This window comes from Leptonychotes weddellii, chromosome X (genome assembly GCF_054177405.1).
Source record: "Leptonychotes weddellii isolate Sample4059 chromosome X, ASM5417740v2, whole genome shotgun sequence".
NCBI classification, from domain to species: domain Eukaryota; kingdom Metazoa; phylum Chordata; class Mammalia; order Carnivora; family Phocidae; genus Leptonychotes; species Leptonychotes weddellii.
In genome coordinates, this window is record NC_138385.1 from 90419655 (window position 1) to 90441643 (window position 21989).

The 21989-nt window shown below is 42.0% G+C and overlaps 1 protein-coding gene across 1 annotated transcript in view; it reads right to left on the reverse strand.

Annotated features, from left to right (window-relative positions):
• PHEX (phosphate regulating endopeptidase X-linked) overlaps positions 1 to 21989 on the reverse strand; it is a 205375-nt gene that overhangs the window by 40217 nt on the left and 143169 nt on the right. Inside the window, exon 16 of the mRNA XM_081807971.1 lies at positions 13006 to 13064. Within this exon, the coding sequence (XP_081664097.1) occupies positions 13006 to 13064 (59 nt within the window). The remainder of the gene's footprint in view (positions 1 to 13005; positions 13065 to 21989) is intronic.

The window sequence follows — 21989 nt, forward strand, 5'->3', positions numbered from 1 at the left end:
GCAAGACTGTTGAATCTCAGATCTGTACCTCTGAAACAAATAATGCAATATATGTTAAGAAAAAAAAAAGAAGAAGAAGAAGAAGGTAGCGGGAGGGGAAGTATGAAGCGGGGGAAATCGGACGGGTGGACGAACCATGAGAGACGATGGACTCTGAAAAACAAACTGAGGGTTCTAGAGGGGAGGGGGGTGGGAGGATGGGTTAGCCTGGTGGTGGGTATTGAGGAGGGCACATTCTGCATGGAGCACTGGGTGTTATGCACAAACAATGAATCATGGAAAACTTCATCTAGAACTAATGATGTAATGTATGGGGATTAACATAAGAATAAAAAAAAAAAGATGAGAGCAGAAACAAATGATATAGAAACTAAAAAAATAATAAAACAGATCAATGAAACCAGGAGCCTGTTCTTTGAAAAAAGTCAATCAAGTTGATAAATCTCTAGCCAGACTTATCAAGAAAAAAAGAGAAAGGACTCAAATAAATAAAATCACAAATGAGAGAGGAGAAATAACCAACACCAGAGATATACAAACAATCATTAGAGAATATTATGAAAAGCTATATGCCAACAAATTGGACAACCTAGAAGAAATGCATAAATTCTTAGAAACATATAAACTACCAAAACTGAAACGGGAAGAAATAGAAAATCTGAACAAATAACCAGCAAAGAAACTGAATGAGTAAAAAAACAAAACAAAACTCCCAACAAACTAAAGTCCAGGACCAGATGGCTTCACAGGCAAAGTCTACCAAACATTTAAAGAAGAATTAACTATTCTTCTCAAACTGTTCCAAAAAATAGAAAAGGAATGAAAACTTCCAAATTCATTCTATGAGGCCAGCATTATCCTGATACCAAAACCAGATAAAGACACCACTAAAAAAGAGAACTACAGGCCAAAATCCCTGATGAACACAGATATAAAAATCCTCAATACTAGCAAACTGAATTCAACAATAAACTTAAAAAGTCATTCACCATGATCAAGTGGGACTTATTTCTGGGCTGTAAGGGTGTTTCAATAGTTGCAAATCAATCAACATGATATATCACATCAATAAGAGAAAGGATAAGCATATGATCATTTCAATAGATGCAGAAAAAGCATTTGACAAAGTTTAACATCCATTCATGATAAAAATCCTCAACAAAAGTAGATTTAGAAAGAACATACCTCAACATAATAAAGGCCATATATGAAAAACCCACAGCCAACATCATCCTCAATGGTAAGAAACTGAGAGCTTTTTGCTGAAGATCAGCAACAAGACAAGGATGTCTACTCTTACCACTTCTTTTGACATAGTACTGGAAGTCCTAGCCACAGCAATCAAACAAAAAGAAATAAATGGCATCAAAATTGGTAAGGAGAGGTAAAACTTAAGCTGTGTGTTGATGACATGGTACTCTACATAGAAAACCCAAAAAACTTCACCAAAAAACTACTAGAATTGATAAACGAATTTAGTAAAGTCACAGAATACAAAATCAATGTACAGAAATCTGTTGCATTTCAATATGCCAATAATGAAACAGCAGAAAGAGAAATTAAGACAGCAATCCCATTTACAACTGCACCCAAAATAATAAGATACCTACGAATAAACCTAACCAAAGAGGTGAAAGACCTGTACAACGAAAACTATAAAACAATGATGAAAGAAACACAAAGGAATGGAAAGACATTCCATGGGAGCTCATGGAACGGAAGAACAAATATCGTTAAAAATGTCTATACTACCCAAAGCAATCTACACATTTAAAGCAATCCCTAACAAAATACCACCAGCATTTTTCCTATAGAGCTAGAACAAACAATCCTAAAGTTTGTATGAAACCATAAAAGACCCTAAGTAGCCACAGCAATCTTGAAAAAGAAAAGCAAAACTGGAGACATCACACACAATTCCAGACCTCAAGTTATATTACAAAGCTGTAGCCATCAAAACAGTAAATTGGCACAAAAATAGAAATGTAGATCAATGGAACCGAACAGAAAAACCAGAAATAAATCCACAACTATATGGCAATTAACCTTCAACAAAGCAGGAAAGAATAGCCAATGGGAAAAGGACAGTCTGTTCAGCAAATGGTGTTGGGAAAACTAGACAGCAACATGCAGAAGAATAAAACTGAACCACTTTCTTATGTCACACACAAAAATAAATTCAAAATGGATGAAAGACCTAAACGTGAGACCTATAACCATAAAAATCTTAGAAGAGAACACAGGCAGTAACCTCTTTGACATCAGCTGTAGCAACTTCTTTCTAGATATGTTTCCTGAGGCAAGGGATATAAAAGCAAAAATACACCACAGGGACATCAAAATAAAAAGCTTCTGCACAGAAAAGGAAACAATCAACAAAACTAAAAGACAACCTATAGGAGAAGATATTTGCAAATGATGTATCTGATAAAGGGTTAGTATCCAAAATCTATAAAGGACTTACACAACTCAACAGCCAAAAAGCAAATCATTCAATTAAAAAACGGGCAGAAGACATGAAGAGACATTTCTCCAAAGAAGATATCTAGATGGCCAATAGACACATGAAAAAACACTCAACATCACTGACCATCAGGGAAATTCAAATCAAAACTACAATGAGGTATCACACCACACCCATCAGAATGGCTAAAATCAAAAGCACAAGAAACAACAGGTGTTGGCGAGGACGTGGAGAAAAAGGAACCCTCGTGCACTTGGTGGGAATGCAAACTGGTGCAGCCCCTGTGGAAGACAGTATGGAGGGTATTCAAAAAGTTAAAAATACAACTACCTATGACCCAGCAACTGCACTACTGGGTATTTATCCAAAGGATACAAAGATACTGATTTGAAGGGGTGCATGCACCCAATGTTTATAGCAGCATTATCTACAATAGCCAAACTATGGGAACAGCCCAAATGTCCATCGACTGATGAAAGGATAAAGAAGGGTGTGTGTGTGTGTGTGTGTGTGTGTGTGTGTGTGTGTGTGTGTGTGTGTGTGTGTGTGTGTGTGTGTGTAGTGGAATATTACTCAGCTGTAATCTTGCCACTTGCAATGACATGGTCAGGCCTCAGAGCCAGGGATTGGGGGTGGGGGGAGGTTGAGAACGGACTGTATTAGGAACCCCAGAGTCCCTGACTAGACCAGGGCAAGAACATCTGAAAATAACTGTAGCAGCTGTCCCACAACCTTGCTGAATGCATCACCTGGCAATTCTGCAACCTATTCTAGGTTTATGACAACTTCAGCCCAATTAACAAAACTTCTTAAATCTCAGAGTAAATTTTATGAAGTAAAACCTTTTTGGAGAGTACCTCTAAATATTCTTTTCAAGGTAGCTTATGGCATCTCTCAAATAACACCTGTTCCACTCTGCCCAAACCCGAGGAAGCACGGAGACTATGGGCACAGGTAACAGGCCTGCAGAGAGCAGCCATGTTTGAGGCACCAGTAATAAACTGCTGGTCCAGGCCACAGCCCGTTGGGACGTGACGTCGGCAGGACCTGGGAACCATTTGACCTTCTGACCCTCGGCTCCTAGGTGTCCCCACATCTTGTAGTGTCTTAGTCCCATACCAGATGGAAACAATGTTCCCACCACACGGGTGAGCGTATGACATGATGATGATAGACACTCTAACATATATTATGCTCTTAACCTTTTCAGAGTGCGTTCACATGTCTCATTTCATGTAATTCTCTCTTTTCTTGTGCAGTAACGAATAGCATAGGGTGAAGGTTAAGAACATGCAATCAGAGAAGCTGGGCTATACTCCCAACTCTGCCGTTTACTAGCCAAACCGTCTCTGGGAAGTGACTGAGCCTGTCTGAGCCTCAGTTTCCTCTTCTGTAAAATGGGCCCAGCAGGCCGAGATCACAGAACTACTGTGCAGATGAGTGATAACATAGGTTAAAGTAGCTGTCACAAGGCTGGGCCTGTGACCAGCTCTCAGTGAAGAGACGCTGCAGAGAACAATGAGACTCTCCATCTTATGGGTGTCCTTTCCAGCATCGCCGGACAAGTTAGAAAACTGGCACCTGTATTCCCACCACATGCTTACTTGAGAGCCAGCTTTTGGGATTTAACTTAGCCACTCCCTACTCCAATCACTGTCACTGCCTAAACGTACACCCTCTCCATCCTTCTCTTGAACCGTCTGCCAAAATCCTAACTGGTCTAAGTGACCTCACTCTTCTCCCTCCCCAAGGGATGCCACCAGCTTTAAGACGAAGGAAGCAAAAGTTAAATTTCTTGCCTCCCAAAGAAAATTCGCCTAGCTTCCCTGGCCTGTTTCTCAGCATGGCTTACCAGGCCCTCGCCCACCTCTTCCACGTGTCATGTCCCTCACATGCAGCCTGTGCCCATCTCACCATCCTAGGGATCTTCTTTGCCAGGCTCTGCTGTCACCTCTGCGCCAGCACCCCTCCTTCCTGCAGGGTCCAACCTCCCTTATTGGCCTAGAAAATGTCTTTTTCCTTTCAATAGCTACTCAAACATCACTGTCACTTTGAAGCCGATCTTGACTGCCCCAGATCAGTTATCCCTCCTCTGTGGCTCCCACAATGCATTGCACACCTTCTGCTGCACACTCACTGTGTCTTACAAATGACTGGTCACCTTTCTGTCTCTCCCAACTCCTCAAAAGCAAGGACACTTAATAGCTAAGATTTATTGAATACCTACTAAAAACCAGTCTCTCTTTTGCTTACCGTATATACTCCTTCCATCTTCAAGACAACTCTACAGGACCGTCACTACTATTATCTCTACTTTACAGATCATTATACTGAGGCTTAAAGATGTTAAGGCACTTGCTCAAGGTCACAAGTTATTAGTGGCCAAGCCAGGATTCAACATCAAAGCCCACACTCTTAACTGCCACAGTATATTACAATATACAACCTAGCAGCAAATTCAGTATCTAGCAAGTTGTAATGTCTCTGTTGGTTCTCTCTTGCTGTGTAACGAAGTATTTTGAAACATAGTACCTCCAAACAATAAGCAGTTATGATCTCACAGTTTCTCAGACTCAAGAATTCAGAAACTTCTTATATGGGTGATCTGTCTCAGGGTCTCTCAAGAAGTTGCTGTCAAGATGGCAGCTTTGCCTGCCATTGTCTAAAGGCTTGGCTGGACTGGAGAATCTGCTTCCAAGACGCATGTGCGCACGTGTTACTGGTTATGGGCAGGACGCCTCCAGTCCTTCGCCTGTGGACCTCTCCACCAGCTTCTTGAGTGCCCTCATGACATCCTTGCTGGCTTCCCCCCAGAGTGACCCATCCAAGAGAGCAAGGCAGAGGTCACAATGTCTTTTATGACCCAGCCTCGGAAGTCATACTCCATCATTTCCATGGTATCCCATTAGTTACAAGGGTCAGCTTTATTCAGTGTCGGAGGGCACTACACACCAGAGTGAACACCAAGAAGAATCATTGGGAGATCCGTAAATACTAAGTAAGCAGGAAAAAATCCTAAGAATTGCTGTGAGTGTCAGAATCTCTTCTAGATAATGATAAATTTGGATTAGTTGACCACTTAATTTTCCTTTTACCTCCAAAACCATGGACGACTATTCCCAAATTGTCCCCAAATAGAGTGTCAAACGCATTCAAGGCTTTACTTTCATTAAATTCCGCTAGAGGTCACAGGTGAGTATTTGCTAACTTGGCTTCTACTTTATGGTTTTAGGCAGAGTCAACAAAGTATGAGAAATTCTCTCAGTTTGAAATATAATCATTTCCTTAACAGCAAAACAAATCTATGTTTGATTTCAGGATTAATACTATAGCTTGAGGCCAGCATAAACCCAGCCTCTGGTCAAAGGCTTATGTTCTTTAGCAGAATATCTGTGATTAAACCCGGGTAACCAAATCCCTTGGGTATTACAACAAAGATAATAGTATCCTTGGTTTTAGCCCTCAGTCCTTGCTTGTTTTCAAGCCAAGATTTTATTTGCTTGCAGTAATTCTTTAATATGATTTAAGACATAGGATGATAAAAACCAACATCGAAATGAAGCATTTTACAGATACACATTGAGAATGAATACACGAAATGAATTTTATTCTGAAGACTAGCCCATGTTAGTAGAAATGAAAACCAAACGTGAGCTATTCATTCTACCACCCTCCCGCCCCTGGTACCACCACCTGATTAGATCCAAAGTAGTTTGTAAGCTGGGTCAGAATACTCTTCAAGTCTCCCTGGGTTCCATCCCTTTGCAGAGCTCTATACCAGGGGTTGGCCAACTACCGCCCATGTAGTCTTACTAAAAACACAGCCGTGACCATTTGTTTATGAACTCTCTACGGCTGCAGTGCCAAAGGTGAGAACTGACAGCAGAGAATGGATGGCTTGCAAAGGCAAAAACATTTACTATTTGGCCCTTTACAGAAAAAGTTTGCCAATCCCTGGTCTCTGCCTCTGGAGGCCTGGCCTGATGTAAGTTGTTATAAGCCCAAAAAAGTGTATGTGTGTTATGTGCTGTTATAAAAATTTTGATGGTGGGGGGATGAGAGTGTTACTGTCTTATACATATATACACATACACTGTATTATACGCATATAGTAATGGCACAAATTGTAATAGTGGAACAAGATGAGATTTCATACATGTATCACCAGTACAACCACCTGCCAAATCGGGAAAACGTTTCCTGGGCCCCCTCACAGTCAATACCCCCCACAAAGGTAGCCATTGTTTTCAATTCCATCACTTAGATTCATTTGCCTCCTCCTGAACTTTGCATGGCTGGAACCATGCAGTGTCCCACTGAGCATTCAGTCACAGACTGTAGCTCGGAGCAGTCTGTTCTTCACTGCTGTGTAATATTCAATTATACGAATATACCACAATTTATTTACCGATTCTATTCATGGACATTAGGTTCTTTCCAGGTTTTTGTTGTTATGAACAAAGCTCCTATGAACATTCGACGTTCATGTGTTTTGGTGGGCCTAAGGACTGACTTGTTTTATGAAGAGTGGAATTTCTGGGTAACAGGAGATACCAACAGGAAGACCAGTTGGGCAGGTATCACAAAGCTAGGAAAGCACAAGCTCAGGCAACAATAGCCCCAGCTCTTTGTTGTCCTCTTTAACCACCTTATCGGTTCAAATATAATTAAATTCTGCAACAGCTCCTCTGTGTAACTCCTCATATAGCAGACTGAATCATTATTATGGTACACTGCACTCTGTCTGAAGACACTGCTACCCAGCTTGACGAGGGTAGAAAAATAACAAGTATGACCACACTGCAAAATTCTAACACTGAAATATGGCCACAAGTCATAAGGTTTCAGACAAAGGCATCAATTTGCAAACGAAGAAAAAAACAAAACAAACCAAAAACCTATAGGCTTTTGTCTTTTCTACTCAAGTCTCTACTGCGAGCAGAAGCGGACTTAAGTGGCATAAATCAGAAAATGATAATGGGAACCAAATGAAATTTTCATAAATCACGTTACTAAGTATAGTTACATCTTAGATGTGAAACCCAATTAAACAGATGGCCACACGCTGTCAGAATCAGCCCCTAATCAATAAAGATGCTCATTTCAGAAAATCACCTCAATTTTTCACTTCTTTAGTGAAGGAAAAAGAAGGCAGTTGGGGGTTTGGGCTGGGGTGGGGGGGAGTCCCAGCAAACCCAGTGGGGAAATGTCTAAAAAGGAACTCCACCTGTCTTAATTTGTGGTCCAGAAAATCAGAAAAGAGAGAGAGAGAGAAAGTCACCCAAAGGATTCCTTGTCATCTTGCCTGGGAATGTAATTTACAATGAGAGCAAAGCACTGGTCATTAGGAAAATAGAAACAGCTTGAATCTCTTATTTAAAACACTGCTTCAAATTGTTCATTTCAAACCCCCCTGTTCATGAGCTTTCGAGAAACCACTGGGTTACCCTGAAAGGGCTGTTTCTTCAGCAAACCTGTGCTAGGATCAGCTCTACCCAGACAAGAAAAAGGCTGAGCAGGAGTGAATCCCAGAGGCAGATTATTATTAGGCATATTTAAATCCCCAAAGCAGCCGTAAGCATTCACTGACGTTGGAAAGTGAGCGTGGGAAGACTCTGTGAACAATCTATCTCAATGCCACTACACTGGGGAAAATCAAGTCTACCAGTGCCAAGAGGTGATAAAAATGAGAGTTGGTGAAAACACTTCTGTACTTTAGAACACTCTCTTTGCCACCCATTTGGTGTTCTCTGGTAAAGGTGAGTATTTGCACGCCCTATAGGCCAGTAATTTCACTCCTAGTATACACCCTAAACATTCATCTCAGGGGACATGAACAAGAATATTCACAGCGACACTGTGACACTGTTCATAATACCAAAACCCTGGGGTAGGAGAACACATAGGTCTGTCAACAGATAAAGTACAGGTAAGTAATTTGAGGTACAGTCATACAACGGAATATTGTACAGCAGGGAAAACGAAAACCCCACTGTCACATGCTACATGGATGAATAATCTTAATGACATGTAGATTAAAAAAACAAAGTTGCTTTAGACTGCATGCAGTATGATACCATCTTATTATGCTATAAAAATAAATGGCTTAAAATTTATTTTAAAAAAAGAAAATGATAGACATGAGTATCAGAAAAGTGGTTACCTCTGTGGTGAGCAAGACGAATGGGAGGGGGAGAAGCATGGACAGATGCAATGATATCGGGAATGTTCTAGTTCTTGGTTGGGTGAGAGGTTCACATGAATATAATTTATATGTTTTAACATGTTACGTATGTTCTTTGGCATGTGCCAACTATTACATAATAAAACATCTTTTAAAATTGATAATCTAGGGGCGCCTAGGTGGTTCAGTCGTTAAGCATCTGCATTCAGCTCGGGTCATGATCCCAGGGTTCTGGGATCGAGCCCCGCATCGGGCTCCCTGTTCAGCGAGGAGCCTGCTTCTCCCTCTCCCACTCCCCCTGCTTGTGTTCCCTCTCTTGCTGTGCCTCTCTCTGTCAGATAAATAAAATATAATAAATAAATAAATAAATAAATAAATAAATAAATAAATAAATAAAATGGATAATCTAGTCCAAATCCGGGCAGTTTCTAGACCCAGTCCAACCCTTCTATGCTGCACCCAGTCTGACTCCTGCTGGTTTCTGGACCCCGTCTGGAAGAAGAAATGTTCTATGAGTCAAGTCTGAAAGCTCCCAACAGAAAAGCTGGGCAGCTGGGATCCAGGCTAAGAGAGGGACTTACCCCCCTGCACAGAGAGAACGCAGTAGCTCAAGGAGCTCAGCAGGCATCTGCTTCAATTAACAAAAAGCAAGTTGAGGAGCACTGTGACGCAAGATCCTAGCAGCAAACCCATGAGAGCTCCTCATGGCCAGAGCCAAACACTTTGAGCAATGACATAGAAAATGATAGTACTGGATTAGAACCCACAGAATAAAATACCCATGGGTGAATGGGCAACCCCTTCCTTACAAGAGAATTCACAGCAATACAAATGGAAGGAAAGAAATGGAAATTAACAGTGAGCAAACAGTACAGGGACACTTGCTGCATGCAAGTTTTACTAATGGATGCTAAAATCAGTGAGGGAAAGATTGGAGAAAAACAGGATACATGCAGTCTCAGCAATATAGTTCCCAAGATACTTACCACCTAATCAGGCAGGGGAATAGCAACTTTATGGTGGAGCAACCCAGCAGAATCCACCTTCTCCAAGTGATCAAGGGTAACGTCACATCACCAGCAAGAAGACACACTGATAGCATAAACCTGATGATATGATGCACTAAGGAGGACACAACATCACTCCTGTGACATTCATGTCCCAAATGCATTAGCTTCAGTCCAATCGTGTGGAAACCCGAGACAAACACAAATTGAGGGACCTTCCACAAACTAACTGGCCAGTACTCTTCAAAGGCGTCAAAGTCGTGAAAGACAAAGAAAGACTAAAGAACTATTATACTCTGTAGGAGACTAAGAAGAAATAATGACTAAATGTAATGGGGGATCTTGATAGGATTCTGAAGCAGAAAAAGAACATGAGTGGCAAAACTAGTGACATTTCAGTAAGGCCTTGAGTTTAATTAATGGTGTTATACCAATGTTAATTTTCTGGTTCTGATCGTTGCACTACAGTTACACGCTAACAGTGGGGTGGTTGGCAACAGTGTTGTAGTTTTGTAACTTTTTACTATGTTTTAAAGTAGTTCAAAATAAAAACCTGGGTGGTTCAGTCAGTTAAGCATCTGCCTTTGGCTCAGGTCATGATCTCAGGGTCCTCAGATCGAGCCCCGAACTTGGCTCCCTGCTCAGCAGGGAATCTGCTTTTCCCTCTCCCTCTGCCCCCACCCCCTGCTTGTGCTCTCTCTCTAATAAATAAGTAAAATCTTTTAAAAAAATAAAATAAAAAGGGGATTTTTAGAGAAAAGGATAATCCAAAGAATTTTCTATTGCCCAATAGGTTATCCCAACTAATATTATAATTCACATATAATTCTTATTATAAATAGTAGTTATAATTAAAATCTCAAATATCTTGGGGCACCTGGGTGGCTCAGTCAGTTAAGTGTCCGACTCTTGATTTCAGCTCAGGTCATGATCTCAGGGTTGTGAGATTGAGCCCCGCATCGGGCTCCACGCTGGACATGGAGCCTGCTTAAGATTCTCTCTCTCCCTCTCTCTCTACCCCTCCCTCCCCCACTCATTCTCTCTCTCTCCAAAAAAAATAAATAAATAAAATAAAATAAAATCTCAACTATCTTAAGTTCCTATGTAACATATGCATCTTAGTTCTCAAGTTGGAGCTATATGAAAACATCATGATGCACATGTTACATACATACACTGTCAATTACATCTCAATAACACTGGGAGGAAAAAAAGAAAGCAATGGTATTTTCATGATAATAATGAGTATTTCTATAGTAAGGAGTGACATTCAACATATTCAACATATTTAACAACTGATTTGGTTGTACAAAGTAATGTAGAAATAAAAAATTACCACCATCCGCTTGTTTTCCTTCTATTCATTATGCTCTCAGACCAGTCCTTCAGAGACTGCCATTCCCGAAAGTGGCCACACGAGGGCGACTTTAATGAGCTGTGCCTGCTGGGAGTTGGCAGCCATAGCTCCAGAGCTGTGTCCTCTCCGGCCAGGGAGTCCTGCTAGGATGAGGGCCAGCAGGGAGGATCAACAGAGGGCAGGCAAGGCACCTCACTGAGAAGGTGGCATTCAAGCAAAGATTTGAAGGAAATGGGAGCATGAACTATGCAGATCACTTGGGGAATTTTCCAAGGCAGAGAGCCTCTAGTATAAATGCTAGGACAGAAGAGTCTCATGTTCTAGGAACAGGAAGGAGGCCACTGTGGCTGGAACAGAGGTGACATAAGACAGCAGTAAGAGGCCTGAGGGCCATTATAAGTAATTTGGCTTTTATTCTAAATGAGAAGGGAAGCTGATAACCGGTTCTGAGCAAAGGAGGGACCTGAGAGGATTGTAAAACATGTTTAAATGGCTGCAATATGAGATTTAGAACAGACTGAAGGGGGATACGGACAGAAGCGGGGAAACCAGCGAGGAGGCTATGAAGGGTATCTAGTGAGGAGGAGATGGGCCTATGGCCAAGGGTGGCAAGTCTTTGTAAGTTCCATTCCCCACATTCAACAAAGTGCATGCTTAAAAGCATGAGATTAGATGTTATCACCACGCAAGGGAGTGAAGATGGAAGACAAGGAGGGATGAGAAACCAGCCAAGGCCTGAGCAGGAGCGGCCCACCCTCCCCACAACAGGTCACTGCCAACCTGAACTCAAAAGTCTGTCGTTCTCATGAATGTCTTCATACTTTCACTCAAGAGGATATACCTCTAGGCAATATATAGAAGTGTTTTTGCACGCTCTTCAACTTTTTATATGGTATCATACTCGATGTATTTTCCCCAGTGGTCTTTTTCCCCACACAACCAATATTTGTAAACTGTACCCACGTTAATACACGCTGCTCCAGGTCATTCATTATTCAGTGCTATCTGGAATTCTTTTGGGTGAACATGCCACACTTGAGCCATGTTCCTGCAGAGGGACACAGAGCTTATTCCCCTTTTTCTGCTATTATAAACACCGGTATGAGCATTCTCACATGGGCCTCCTCAGGTGGGCTCTCAGGTGAGACCTCTAGGCAGTGGTTCTCAAACTATGTCAGAGTCACCCAGAAGCCTTAATAAAACAGATTTCTGAGCTCCATGTCCAGGGTTTGTGAACTATAGATCTAAGGTGGGGCCCAAGAATTGGCATTTCTAACAAATCCCCCCATGATGCCATTGCCATTGGTCCCAAGACCACACTGAGAAAACACAGCACTGAGGCCCATGCCAGGAGTGCACATGACGGTCAGAGATATGCAGGGACACCTTCCGCTTCCCCAGGCTTCACCCAACTGCTCTGCAAAGTGGGTGAACCAATTTACCTTTCCACCAGCATAGGTACGTGTGTCCCTGCTGCCAACACTTGGTGCTGTCACGTTTTTTTATTTAATCTGATTTTTAATCATTTTTTAAACTTATCATGGCATTTATAATTTTATCTACTCAACACATGTAAATAAAAGCAACTTAAGACTTTACATCCTAAGGCTAATCAGAACATTGCCAAGCTTTTGTTTATAGATAGTCCCCTCAGGTTCTGTCATCGGCCCAGCCGCCCGCTTGTTTTTCCCATCGATCCTAGAAAGAGACAAATGGTTTGGACAAAATCATTAAGATCGTGATGAAAGAAAAGTGGAAGCTTGCTCCTTTTCATGGCCAACTGCACTGTAGTTGTATTTATTGTCATTTGTTTGTTTGTCTACTCAATAAGGTGAAGGGAGAGAGGAAAATCGGGCATATGGGGAGAGAAACGGAAACTGCCCTCACCAACATACCTGATCACTTTTGGAGGGCAATAAAGAAATCATAGTGAGGGAAGGGTTCCTTCCATTTTGTACCAGGTTAACAAGGAGACAAGAAGCTGGGTACTCACGGATCTGGTTGGTGGATGCACTGTAGAAGGCATTGACGGTCGTTGGATTCGTGAACCACCTGTAGAAAGAGAAGCAAATACCACCAGGCAATCATCATTATCCAGGCAGGAGGGCAGCAAGAACGAACACAATGTGGCGGGATTTATTAGCAAATAACCAGGGAACAATGGGGAAGCAGGGTACGTAGGCAAATTATCACCTCAGTTTAGGGTTATTGCTCCATTCAATGAACAATCTCATCCTAAACTGAACAGAGTTCAATGAGAATATATTAACATGCCTGGCTATTCACTGTTACTAACTTTATGGAAAAAGTCAGCACCAGTGCTTCTGAAATAGGTTTAAGGAGAAATTCTAGAATCTAAAGGGCTCTCCCTAGAGATGGAAACAGCAACAAGCTCATGTTCGGCAGGCCCTGTTCAACGGGTCCATGGGACAGCTAAGTTTGTAAGATGCATCACCTCTGAACTGTCCATTAGAGGTTTTAGACTGATGACAGTGCAGAGGCCCACACAAAGAGACATGACTAAAGTGTGACTATGCTACCTCCAGAGGGTCTGCCTGCTCCAGTCGCAAGTTCACGGATTTATTTTTTTTAAGATTTTATTTATTTCTTTGAGAGACAGAAAGCGAGAGAGATCAGAGGGAGAGGGAGAAGCAGACTCGTCGCTGACTGAGAGGTGAGCCTGATGCGGGGCTCCATCCCAGGACCCCAGGATCATGACCTAAGCCGAAGGCAGACGCTTAACTGACTGAGCCACCCAGGTGCCCCGGAGTTCACAGATTTAAGCACCAAAAGATCTAATGGCTCATCCTGCCCCTCTCACTAAGTAGCTGGGTTGTGTTGCAATAGCTGCCCACCTTCCCGGGCTATGGTTTTAGCTATAAAATTAAGGTACTGCATTAAGAGATCGTGGGAGTATCTTCCAGCTATAAAGAGTCTACATTCCATTTGAAATGCATAGATTACTTAGATCAGGGCTTGGCAAATTTTTTTCTGTCAAGAGTCAGATGGTAAACATTTAGGCATTTTGCAGGCAAAGAGGCAAGAATCAGAGATGTTATGTAGGTTCTTCTGGAGTAAGAGCAAAGCTTCCACAAAATGTTACTGATGAAATTAAAAATGTACTAACTGAGTACAACTTTTTTTAAGACAGTCCGTTAATGAGAAGAATGGAATTCTTTTGAGGCAGAATAACATTTTTGCTTAATTGGGATTCAAGGTTAGTGCTTATCTCAAATCGACTGCAAATATTTCTTTCTCAAAATCACTCTGCGCTCACGGGCCCTACAAAAATAGGCATCAGGCAAGATTTAGCCCACAGTGCTGCAGTGCTGACCCCTAATTTAGATACCTGTGAGTTTCCACCCTTTATGATGAAAACCAAGTTGTCTTAAGCTAAATTGTTTAAAATAAACTCGTATAAATCCCTTTTCGGAACAATCATTTTAATAGTTTACACCTAATAGAAGAATTATGACAAGCTAATAATTTATGTCAGACTAATACAAAATTAGTAGGAAATCCAAGTGTTGACTCTAGTTAATCCGCACATACCTTCTCCCTCTAAAGAAGTCTACGAATAGGTCCTTCTGTTACTATTATTAGTAGTCATAGCAGTGGCAGCGAACATTCACTGAGCACTCATGATGCCCTAAGCACGCCCTATTCCTCGGGTTTTCTTCCCCACAGCAACTATAGGAATTACTAGCCTATCTCACAGACAAGGACAGTGAGACTTAACAAGCATTATATACCTGCCCAAGGTCTGGTCTAACTTCAAACCAGTTCTTTCTTTTTTTTTTTTCCAAACCAGTTCTCTTAAGCATTACATCATGCTGGAGACATTCCTAGCAATCAAGAAAACGAGTGCCTTTTCTAGTCAAAACTGAAACCTATACTCCTTTCCATAAAATGCGTATTTTCCTTCGGATTTAGGAATAGTATTTCAGTAAGCCCTAATGTTTAGCAAACAAACCTGCTGACTGGTCTACTTTCTTGAGGAAACAAGTGGAAGCAAAAGCCCCTTTATTGTCATAATGTCACTCCCTGGAGTAGGTAGAATTAGGGTGCCCCAAAAGATGTTCATGTCCTAATCCCTGGATCCTGTGAATAGGTTACATTACATCCCCAAAAGGACTCTGCAAATGAAATTAAGGTTAAAGCTTAAAACAAGGAGATTATCCTGGATATCCAGGTGGGCCCAATCTCATCACTAGTCCTTAAAAGCAGAGACCCTTCTGTGGCTGGAACCCCAGAGATGCAGTGGAGGAAATCAGATTCCAAGAGTCAAAAGGATCTGTCATGCTGTTGCTGGCTGAGATGTAGGGACCACGGTGCAAGGACCAGAGAGAAGCCTCGAGAAGGGAATGGTGGCTCCCAACTGACAGCCAGCAAGGAAGTAGGGATGGCAGTTCTAAAACTACCAGGTAGTGGAGCTGCCAACACCTCAATGAGCCTGGAACAGGATTCTTCCCAGAGCCTCCAGCTATGAGCCCAGCCAGCTGACACCTTGACTCCAGCCTTATGAAACCTGGATCTGAAGAACCAGCTAAGCCATCCTGTACTTCTGACCTCCAGAACTGTGAGATAATACATTTGTGTTTTGAGTTGCTAACGCTGTGGTAATTTGTTACAGCAGCAACAGAAAATTAACACATTACCCAAAGAACCCAGCATTTCTATGCCTGAAGTTTGAGTCAAGAGGGGAGAATCCAGGTGCCTCTCAACTTGGCTTCTAAATGATATTGGGCTGAAGCATACTATGTACCAAAGATGATGTGTATTCTTAGAGCTCATCCCTTCTCTTCCCCTCCCTCCCAACTCCCCCCTCCCTTTAGCAAAGAATGAACTTGCAAAACATGAGGATAAGGGTCCCTGCAGGAAAAATGTTTCTAACTCCTGATGGACAAAGGTGGACAAAACAAAGAAATCAATCGGATGGGGCCCGATCGGGCCTCTGAAGCTTCAGCAAGAGTACCTAAAACATCTTATTTCAAACACATGATCTCACCTATCCTGACTTCCCAGCGCTCTTGCTGTCTCTAAGGTATGTCTGGAGCCTTGATTATACCCAGAATGGATATTAAGTTGCTGCCCCAGTAGATCCTACCACTTGTGGGTGCTATTATTTCTTCTTATTGGTCAGTGCCCATGCCACACCAGCCATTAAATATTTTGTCTATCTCCCTGATTATATCCAAGTTTATTGTATATTTAGTTTTGCTATTCTCTAACATAAGGCTACCTACCCTGGTTTTAATACGTGTTTGCAATTTTTTTCACACTCCTCCCGTTAAGAAGTGGAGTCTAAATTCCTCTTCTCTGGATTATGGGCCTTGGTGACTTGGTTCTACAACATAAAATGCAATGGAAATGACACCACGGGCCTTCCCAAGCTAGGCAATTAAAGGCAGTACAACCCCCCCCTGGTGTACAAACATGCTCCCTTCCGCCTCTCTTTCTCAGGAACTTGCTCTTTGACGCTTCTTGCTCAATCAGCATGCTGTAAAGAAGCCTAGTACACAAAGCCATAGGAGACATTCCAGCCAACAGCCATCATCAGCCACTGGACATGAGAGAAGAAGCCTCCCCCACGACTCCAGCCCCAGCCACTCTCTAACTACAATTACATGAAAGACCGGAAGCAACAGACACCCAGCTGAGCCCAGTGACTGCCAGAGCCGAGAGAGAGAGAGAGAGAGAGAGAGAAATGAGTAATTCTTGTTGTTTTAAGCCTCTAAAAAATCTTAGAGTGGTTTGTACACAGCAGTAGATAAATGAAACACTGAAAAGTTGGTTGTCCATAGATTAAGTTGTAACCACTGGGTTGATTTTTCCCATAAAAATGTTTCATTTGCCCAACATGATGGCTTTTAAAAGGACTGAATTGGAATTCCTTTAAATGAGGTGTAGAATGACTAGTTCTCCACAGTCCCCACCACCCCCTGGCATTTATACTTGTCTAGGTCACCATTTGTTAACTGATTGAGCCCTGAAAGCATGAGTTCACACAACTTATCTCCCAACAAGATTTTAAGCTCCTTATGGGCTAAGACTATTGTCCAAGTGGCATGCGCTGAGCAGATCATTACATCTATGTAAATGACTGTATTGCTATATATACATCTACTTGAATAAACAAAGAGTGTCATTCAAGTGCTTCAAATTCTTCTTACCATGACCTTAGGGTGTTCCTGTGGTCTGTGTTTGGGGAAGGATTTACTGGACAAGGTATGAAGAGGTCTCATATAAATTTCAGAAGAAAAATATATGGGGATAAAATTATACTGGACAATGGAATACACAAAAGGAGTGTAATAGTAATAATGAAATACAATTGTCTAAAGACAAAGACACTGGTACCCCGATTTCTATGGACCATATAAAAGAGATATACATCAGGCTAAGGTTTTACATTTTACCTATCAACTCTTAAAGATAGTTGCAGGAATATGGAATGACAAAACCATAGAATATTTATTGCTTTATTTCTAATATCCTATAGATTATATCCTTCCCATTCCATGCTACAGATAATGCTTTTGCAAACAAAAATTATGGGCAAAACCATAATTTGTGTAGACATCTGATGTATTTTTACATATTTTTTTAAGATTTATTTATTTTTATTTATTTTAGAGAAAGAGAGAGAGAGAGCAGGGGGGAGGGGCAGAGGGAGAGAGAACCCTGAAGCAGACTCCCTGCTGAGCACGGAGTCCAATGCAGGGCTCCATCCCAGGATCCTGAGATCATGACCTGAGCCAAAATCAAGAGGCAGCCACTTAACCAGCTCCACCCAAGTGCCCCATATTTTTTTACATATTTTTGAAAAGATAGAAAAAGAAGATCCAGGGGCGCTGGGTAGCTCAGTCGTTAGGCATCTGCCTTTGGCTCAGGTCATGATCCCAGGGTCCTGGGATCAAGCCCCGCATTGGGCTCCTTGCTCCACAGGGAGCCTGCTTCTCCCTCTCCCACTCTCCTTGCTTGTGTTCCCTCTCTCACTGTGTCTCTCTCTGTCAAAAAATAGGTAAAATCTTTAAAAAAAAAAAAGAAGAAGAAGATGATCCAGACATGTTTGGTCACAGACGAATGAGAGTGAGTTAATAGGGAAACCGACTTAAAGTCATTTCTGTCAAAGAAGGGCGACCCTACGGGGAAAAAATTACTTTTGATTCAAGCCAAGCAGTAGACTAAATCCTCTATTTTTAAGCAAGCTGATGAAGTGACAATTCTGAGAACCAAGCCCTAAGTATGTACCTTCAGGGATGACCACCCAATTAATTCCATTATTGTTGACATTTCCCATCATGTTAGAAACTTCTTAATATACATTAGCTCAGCTGAAATAGATTCCATGAGAATGAAAGATAAAGGGTATTTATATCCTATACCCACAAAGAAGCAAAATGATATTTCAGGGCTTTGTGGAAATAAAATCATGATGTACTGTTCAAAGTAAAACCGTGTAGTGCAGCTACTCCAGAATCATTCCCACCAGATTAAGTCATCAATTTTTAAAACTAAAAGATGTGAATTAAAGCCAATGTGTATCATGAAGCTAAAATTTCCTACAATGCTTAAAAAGGAGCAGCCCGAAATTTCCTTTAAAAAAATGACTTATCCTGGGGCACCTGGGTGGCTCAGTCGTTAAGTGTCTGCCTTCGGCTCAGGTCATGATCCCAGGGTCCTGGGATCGAGCCCCACATCGGGCTCCCTGCTCAGCGGGAAGCCTGCTTCTCCCTCTCCCACTCCCCCTGCTTGTGTTCCCTCTCTTGCTGTGTCTCTCTGTCAAATAAATAAATAAAATCTTTAAAAAATCAATCAATAAATAATTTTTTAAAAATGACTTATCCTATCACTTTACTACACAAAGAGGACCTTAAATTTCTTGAGGTTGTTTTCCCTGAAATATACATATAGTCTGAGGAAACAAGAATTAGTACAATTGAGGGAAGTCTGGGTGGTAGTCAGTTAAGTGTCTGACTCTCAGTTTCCATAAAGGTCATGATCTCAGGGTCGTGAGACAGAGCCCTGGGTTGGGCTCTGCCCTTGGTGGGTAGTCTGAGATTCTCTCTCTCCACCTCTCCCTCTGCCCCCTCCCCTGCTTGCACGTGTGCTCTCTCTCTTTCTAAAATAAATTTTAAAAATTTAAAAAGTATTAGTACTATTGCACTGATTTTCATTCCTGGATAACTTTTCCAGAAACATTAACCAATTTAATGTCCTTGTGAAAGAGGTATTCTGACAGAGAAAAAAACTACACAAGATCACACAGTTCACCTAAGCCCACAAAGTCAGCCAGCATTTTTCTAAGGCATAAATAAAATATTAGAAATAGTCAAGGTCAGGTGCCTGGGTGGCTCAGTTGGTTAAGCGACTGCCTTCGGCTCAGGTCATGATCCTGGAGTCCCGGGATCGAGTCCCGCATCGGGCTCCCTGCTCGGCAGGGAGTCTGCTTCTCCCTCTCCCACTCCCCGTTTGTGTTCCCTCTCTCGCTGTGTCTTTCTCTGTCAAATAAATAAATAAAATATTAAAAAAAAATAGTCAAGGTCATTAGAATCTGACAGTCCTTCAGTATTTTAAGATGATGTTAAAGAGGACACACTTAGGGATTTTTCAATTAGCAACCCAAGCCTTACTACATAGCCAAATGAAAAACAGCATTTTGAAATTAAAGAATTACCCTGACAGCATCTCTAATATTGAGAAGCCCAAACCCTGAAAATTCAGAAAAAATACTGGTGACAAAAATACCTTGAATTTTCCACAAATTGCAAGAAGAGTTTGAACTGATCTGAAGTAGATCTGAAAAAAAACAGGATGATTCGCACAGATCTGTGACTACCATACTACATGTAGATGGCTCATCAGGATACTGGAAAACATTTGCTGAAGTCATCAGATTCGAGAAGCTATTTTTAGAACCCTACATCTAAAATTTCTATTGAATAACTGAGGTTAGGAATGAAGCAGGAGAGATGGACTGAGAGATACTGTGATGACAAGAGAGAACCAAGGACAGTGGAACATAGAGCTTTAAAGCTGTTATCTGTCATTTCCAAAGAAGTCTGAAAACCTTCTAACCTCTATGTTCCTTTGATTGGAGTCAGGGATGGGCAGGGGAATAGTTCAGCTGTAGGCCTCCTCCTTCAAGTCCAACACTTGTAACTACCTTTGTGGGTGTGTAAGAAGGCTAGAAGGGCAAAGGGCAGGGATGGGTACATGGCAGCCATGGGTAAGAGGGACAGGCAGTAATCACAGCTTAAGCCAAGGGTTGGTACAGTGCCTAGAGTTTCTAGAGTCTAGAACAGAGCAGGGAGTTGGAAGGGAGAGTAATAAGAGACCCAGAGAGCATAACAAGAGCCAGCCAAAGATCTGGAGACCAGAATATCAGCCAAGGTTAAAAAGTGGGCCGTAAAAAAAATAAGTGGGCCATGAATCCAGGTTCCCAGCTAAGAGGATATGAAAAAGTCAGCAAATCCTTTCCACAAAAATCAAGTATAAAACTGGACAAAATCATCAACAACCACTTTAGGGTTCTGGGAATTGATCATCAAAGCCAAACAACACATTGAAAAATGTTTAATTTTGAAAAATTGCTAAAGCTTGGGTGTAAGTAGGACAGGAGTCTATGATCTTCTTGCCAGGGACTGCTCCCACCCTTCCCAGCTTGGTCAGTGAGAACTTAGTTTCATCAGGATAGGTAGGGTAGGCTAGGGGCACCTGGGTGGCTCATTCGGTTAAGCGTCTGCCTTCAGCTCAGGTCATGATTCCAGGGCCCTGGGATCGAGTCCCGTGTCAGGCTCCTTGCTCAACAGGAAGCCTGCTTCTCCCTCTGCCTGCCGCTCCCCCTGCTTGTGCTCGCTCTCTCTCCCCTCCTCTGTCAAATAAATAAATTAAATATTAAAAAAAAAAAAAAGGATAGGTAGTGCTGGCTGGAAAATCAGCAGCTTTGCTACCACAGGAGGTGGACTCTATTGGGAGTGGAGGTGAAAACCTGCAGCTTTGTCAGCTAAAAGTGGCAACCTTGGTGGAAAACAAACAAGGAATACCCACAGCTCCGTGAGCCTGAAGTTATAATTCCTACTGGGAAGACAGACAGACAAGCCAGAAATTTAAAAGGGAGATCTTGGAAATGAAAGAGTCACAGAAGGGTGAGATAAGCTCTCTCCATATCCCTGGCTGACTGGGACACTAGGCACATACACAGGGGAGACTCGAGAGAGCCCAGTGGCAAGCAGACTCCAAGGCTGATGGAGAAAGGTACTCCCAGCCCAACAGATCAATGGACAGAGAGCAGAAGCCCTACAGACTCGAGGTGTTTATGCACAAGGTCTGCCCCAATCCCTGGTGGAGCGCTAAGCTATGCAGACACAGGGACAACCTCAAGCAAGAGAGGCTAAAAAATAAAAAAAATAAGAATTTAAAAGTGAGCAGAGACATCCACGGCCGCATACTATGGGGGAGATAGATTCTGCGGTCTAAATCAAGGAAAGTTACCTTCAAAAAAGCCTCAGAAAAATAAATGAGAATCCACAGTTGCTACAATGTATTATCTAAAATGTCATTTTCAACAACAAAAGAATTATGCTGTGCAAAGAGAGAAAAGTGTTAGGAAAAAAAGCAGTCAACAGAGCAAGACCAAATGTTAGATTTAACGAAGACTTGGAAGCAGCCATTATAAAGAAGTCCAAAGAATTAAACTATATTCCAAGAATTAATGGCAAATAGGATGACAATGACTCAAAAAATAGAAAATCATGGGCTGCCTGAGTGGCTCAGTCAGTTAAGCATCCAACTCTTGATCTCAGCTCAGGTCTTGATCTCAGGGTTGTGAGTTCAAGTCCTGTGTTGGGCTCCATGCTGGGTATGGAGCCTACAGAAAGAAAGAAGAAAAGGAGAGGAGAGGAGGAAGAGAGAGAGAGAGAGAGGAAGGAAGGAAGGAAGGAAGGAAGGAAGGAAGGAAGGAAGGGAGGGAGG